The sequence below is a fragment of the Myotis lucifugus genome, unplaced genomic scaffold (genome assembly GCF_000147115.1).
Source record: "Myotis lucifugus unplaced genomic scaffold, Myoluc2.0 scaffold_1126, whole genome shotgun sequence".
NCBI classification, from domain to species: domain Eukaryota; kingdom Metazoa; phylum Chordata; class Mammalia; order Chiroptera; family Vespertilionidae; genus Myotis; species Myotis lucifugus.
Window position 1 is genome coordinate 72,753 of NW_005872174.1, and position 5,374 is coordinate 78,126.

Genomic DNA, 5,374 nt, shown 5'->3' on the forward strand with positions numbered 1-5,374 from the left:
GCGCAGGCGTCACAAGAATGTGGCGGTCAAGAGGGCCAGCTCCGAGGCAGTGACACCCACTGGGTGACCTCTCTGTTTCTGCAGCTGTGGGGTTGGGGCCAGTGGATGGCAAACTGCGGCACCTTGAGTGTGCCTCTTCCACAAAATACCACGTGAGGGCACGCACGTACAGTGCGATTGAAACTTTGTGGCCACACTCAAGGGGCCAAAGAGCCGCATGTGGCTCGCGAGCCGCAGTTTGTCGGAGCCGCAGTTTGCCGACCACGGGAACTATACGATGGGATGGGAAGTGAGCGCTTAGCCCCGGGCGTGGCGCAGTGAGCTCTGACCTGAGGGGAGGGCCCTTCCCGCGCCTGACTGACCACGGGGTTCTCCGCAGGGAGCCTGTCTCAGGGCTCCTGGTCTTCGGGATCCTCTGGGGGAAAAGCTGGCCCAAGATGTCCTGAGCAGGACTCACTGGAAGGTTCTTCCCAGGCCCGGGGCTGGCTCATCCATTTGTGTGTTCACCTGCCCTGTGACGGACACTGCCAGGCCCCGGGGGCTCACAGCTGGCAGTGGGGCTTCTGCCTTGGTTTGCTGGAGGGACAGGCTGTGGGGACCCCGAGGGGCTCTAACACAGGGGGGCCCGCCCTGTGTGGGACAGGGCCCAGGAGGCTGAGGCCCAGAGAGGGCAGGCGCTTTTCCCAGGCCACCCAGCAGGTCGTTGGCATGCTGCCTGGTTCTCTTCCTGACTCCCTGGGTCTGAGCCCTCCCTGGGGTGGGGTCCACCGTGTGGGCTTCCATAGACTGTTCCGGTGGCCGGGGCTGGGGAGGACACGGGGGAGGCGTGGCACTTACTCTGCTTGTCCCCTGGCCCAGTTCCCCCCACCTTCAGGCAGGCTCTCGGCGGCCCCCAGGATGGGGTCCCGGTGAGGGCAGGGGACAAGGCCGTTCTGAGCTGTGAGACAGACTCGCTCCCTGAGCCAGCTGTGACCTGGTACAAAGATGGGCAGCCCCTGGTCCTGGCGCCGCGGACCCAGACTCTGCAGGGTGGGCAGAAGCTGGCGATCCTGGACACCCAGGTGAGCGGCCCGGGGGTATGGGCGGCCATACAGTGCCACCTCCTGGTCCTGGCAGGTGGCTGGGTGGCAGGATGTGGGGGCTGCTACCTCCTCAGCCTGCAAGACCCCAAACCAATTTGATTGGCAGCCTCCGGGGCTGGAGAGTGGGAAGAGTGCAGGGCTCCACATGGACTCACAGAATGACCTTGAGCAGGTCCGTTCTCCGCCACCTGCCTCAGTTTCCCCAGGATCTGGAAGCTTTTCCCAGGCCCTTCACATTCTAACTTCCTGGGAGTCAGTTCTGCCCACCCCCTCTGGTGTGGATTAGACAGTCACAGTGTTTGTTGGGTGTTGGCTGCTCCTCTGGAAATACATCCTGGGCGCCTCCCTCCTGCTCAGCCCCATCCCACAGCGAGGGGGCCTCTTCCGCCAGGCTTGGCTGCACGCAGGCCCGGGAGGGGGTGGAGGTCTGGAGCCCGTCTTTCACCTTACAGGGGCCCTCTTGCTTCTTGAGGCTCTTGGGAAAGGTCAGAGGGTCAGGTCTCCCCTTGACTTCCCAAGCAGGACCAGCATATCTGGGGAGTCCCTGCTCTGGCAGGTTCTGGGACCTGGATGTTTTGGGGGAGCCGTAGGAACCCAGCCCCATGCACACGGTGTGCTCTCCGTCCCAGGTGTCAGATAAAGGTGTGTACAGCTGTAAGGTCAACAACACGGCTGGAGAGGCCATGCGGGCATTCGTCCTCACCGTCCAGGGTAAGCTGGGACCCGTCTGCGAGCGATCTCATGGGATCCTTAGCAACACACAGGCCGCTGAGGATGGGAAGGGCAGCAGCTGGAAAGAGTTGGGGCTGCCCAGTGTTGGGGGAACAGAATCTGGAATTGAAAAGAGCAGGATCAGAATAGGGCTTACCTCTCTCATCTATAAACCCAGACGTGAGTGGGGTAGCTGGGTTCCATGTGGAAATTTAGAGGCCCAGGATCCTTCCATCTTGTTGCTCTCCTGTCCCTAGGGTGTTGTCCATGTGGTTAAAATTGGGACACTGTATCTTGTCCTAGCCCACAGGAAGCAGAAAAGAGCAGAAGTAGAATTGTTCCCTCTGCTTGCATTCCATTTGGTGAGAACTTAGGCAGCTGGCCACAGCAGGCTGCAAGGGAGGCTGGGAAATGTAGTTTCCACTTGAGCAACCATGTGCTCACTACAATTGCTGTGCAAGATGGAGAAGACAGGTTGGGCAGACACCAGCTATTGGCCGCAAATAGCCAAGCAGTAGCGTCCCCACCAGGGGAGCAGTGGGAAGATCCAACCCTGAGCCATATTGAATACCATTGTTATAAACTATTGATACCATGCCTGCTGCTCGAAGCTCACGCCCCTTCGCCTGATGGCTACCTTGATGCACGGTGGGCAGGGGGCGATGTCTGGTCCCTGAGGGTAATGGCATTTCATCCTCAGCACAGCCGTCTCTGTTCCAGTGGTGGTGGCTGCCTGGGGTACGTGACTTCCTCCTGGCCGAGCAGGAGAGTGTAGGGATTGATTAGTGATGTCTGTCCTGGCATAAGCTAGAACTGCTGAGCCATGAGCCATGCACTTACCATCCTTGGGCTCAGCGGACCCCTCCTGGACTCTGCTCTGTAGATGTTTTGAAGCAGCCAGCTGCGGGTTCCACTTGTGAATAAACCAGCGCACATCTCCATCAATGGCAAAGCCTAAAATACCAACTCCCGGCCGTGGGCAGGGCTTTCTCGAACATCTGAGAGGAAGGGAGGGAGGGCAGAGTCTTAAGACTCTGGGCATCTGGCCTTTCTCCTGCAGTGCCCCCAACGTTTGAGAACCCCAAGACGGAGACAGTGAGCCAGGTGGCTGGGAGCCCCCTGGTGCTGACCTGTGATGTGACCGGGGTCCCTGCCCCCAGGGTCACCTGGCTGAGGGACAGAATGCCCATTGGTGAGTGCATCCGATTCTTCTTACCTTTTTAGTGCTAAGTATTCCTTTAATAAAATGACAGTGAAAGCCGGTGGAAACCCCATACCCATTACCCTTCGCTCCCCATTTCCCTCAGACCGCCCCCCACCCCCCACCCCCAGCTGTAGACAGCCACTTCCTGCTTCTGTCTGTGGGTTTGCCTTTTCTGTCCATTTCACACAAATGGAAGCACACAGTGTGTGGCCTTTCGTGACTGGCTTCCTCCACTCAGCGTCGTGGGTTCAAGGTTCATTCGTGTTGCAGTGTGGGTCAGTTCTTCATTCTTTAAGTGAAATTAACTTCTGTTCTCCATCCTTTTTATGAATGACTATTGCGTGGGCATGTTCCGTTTTCTCTATCCGTGCGGCCGCTGGTGGACCGGGTGTTGCCACCTTTGGCTATGACGACGCGTGTTTGTACGGCGCGCACATTCCTCCCTCGGGTTTCTGCCTGGGCGCGGGATTGCCTGGGCCCTGTTCTCTCTGACCTCCAGCGCTTGGCAACGCCGTTTCCTCCCTGAAACACCCACCCCGACTCCCCTGCCCACCTCCACTGTCGCCTGGCTGGTTCTTACTCACCTTCACGTCTCAGCTGAGACACCTCCTCCAGAAGGCCTGCCTGATTGCTCCTGGCTCCACCCGGGGTGGTGCCTGTGTCCCATCTCTGATGCCCTGAGCACTCCTTGAGGACAGGGACTGTTTGTGCATCTTCCATTCCCAAGCTCACAGTCGGACATGCAGTAGTTGCTCAATTTTGTGCTGAAGGGCTGGCTGGACAGATGAGCTGGGGGAGGACGGATTGGGCTGGGCAGGCGCAGTTAGAAGAGGCTTCAGGGCAGAGGCGCAGCTGGAGAGAGTGAGGGGCGGCCTTTTAGGCTGGAGGTGGGCGTGCAGCCTGAGCTGGGGCCCAGGGAAGCCCCCAGCTGGCCCGCGTCGGGGTCAATGAGCGGCTGGTTCACCGTGATCGGAAGCCTGGCTCGGTGGGAGGGGCGGGTGGAGCTGGAGGGAAGGTGGGAGGTTAAGTGGGCCTGAGCGGAGACAGAAAGAGGACCAACACCCGGCCAGTGTGGCTCAGTGTTGAGCGTTGACCCATGAACCAAGAAGTCACGGTTTGATTCCTGGTCAGCGCACAGGCCCGGGTTGTGGGCTCGATCCCCAGTGTGGGGCGTGCAGGAGGCAGCCGATCCATGATTCTCTCTCATCACTGATATTTCTATCTCTCTCTCTCTCTCCCTTCCTCTCTGAAATCAATAAACATATATTTTTTAAAAAGAAAGAACGAGGACCAAGTCCCAGACACTAAGGAAGTGGGGGCCCTTGGGTAGAACTGTCCCGGTGGGAGGCAGTCGGGAGGGGCTGTAAGACAGAACCAGGACCAGGATGAGGAAAGCCATGAGGTGGATGGGAGGAGCCCTGCCTCTGCCTGGGCCTCAGTTTCCCCGTGAACACAGGAAGCAGTGAGTGGTGCAAGGATTCCTGGGGTCTTTCCAGCTTTGTGGGGGGGGATGGACATCTGCTCAGGAAGTCACATGACATTGTGTCTGGGCCCAGGGGCAGCACCTGGGGTGGCAGGTCCGCGCAGGTGACGGCCCGGCCCGCCCGTCTGTCCCGCAGAGAGCAGCGTGGCGCACGGCGTGGTCTCCCGGGGGGGCCGCCTCCAGCTGAGTCGCCTGCAGCCGGCCCAGGCCGGCACCTATACGTGCGTGGCCGAGAACGCGCAGGCCGAGGCCCGCAAGGACTTCACGGTGGCTGTGCTGGGTATGTGTCCGGCCCGCACCCTCCCCCCGCCCTCCCCTCACGCTGCCCCTGCCCCCGCCCGGGCCTCACCGCAGCCCCTGCCGCAGTGGCCCCCCGGATCCGGAGCGCGGGCGCCCCCCAGGAGCACAGCGTCCTGGAGGGGCAGGAGGTGCGGCTGGACTGCGAAGCGGATGGGCAGGCACCGCCGAGGTGGCCTGGCTGAAGGACGGCCGCCCGCTGGGCCAGGGCGTGGGCCCCCCCCTCCGGTAAAGGCCTGGCCTGTGCCCTCCCCCGCCCCGGCGGCAGGGGGCCGCCCCTCACGCGCCTGCTCCCGGCTCCCCCTCCCCACGCAGGTTCTACCTGGACAGCGGCTCCCTGGTGCTGAAGGGCCTGATGGCCTCGGACTCGGGCGCCTACACCTGCGTGGCCCACAACGCGGCCGGGGAGGACGCCCGGCTGCACACCGTGAGCGTGCTGGGTGAGAGTGAGGGCGAGGAGCGGCGGGCGCCCCACCCCACTGACGCGGCAGCCTGGCCGTGTGGGGCCTCCCCGGGCGCTGTCCGGGGCATCTGGAGGGGGATGCGAGTGTAGGATTTGGGAGGCCTGGTTCAAGCCTCAGCCATGCCCACCTGTGA

At 61.5% G+C, this 5,374-nt stretch overlaps 1 protein-coding gene across 1 annotated transcript in view; it reads left to right on the top strand.

Annotated features, from left to right (window-relative positions):
* Positions 1 to 5,374, top strand: part of LOC102424797 (hemicentin-2-like) — a gene marked incomplete at both ends in the record, with an annotated part of 105,169 nt that overhangs the window by 72,231 nt on the left and 27,564 nt on the right. Inside the window, 7 exon segments of the mRNA XM_023748081.1 lie at positions 859 to 1,061; positions 1,712 to 1,793; positions 2,854 to 2,985; positions 4,617 to 4,760; positions 4,847 to 4,945; positions 4,948 to 5,005; positions 5,093 to 5,215. Coding sequence (XP_023603849.1) covers positions 859 to 1,061; positions 1,712 to 1,793; positions 2,854 to 2,985; positions 4,617 to 4,760; positions 4,847 to 4,945; positions 4,948 to 5,005; positions 5,093 to 5,215 — 841 coding nt within the window.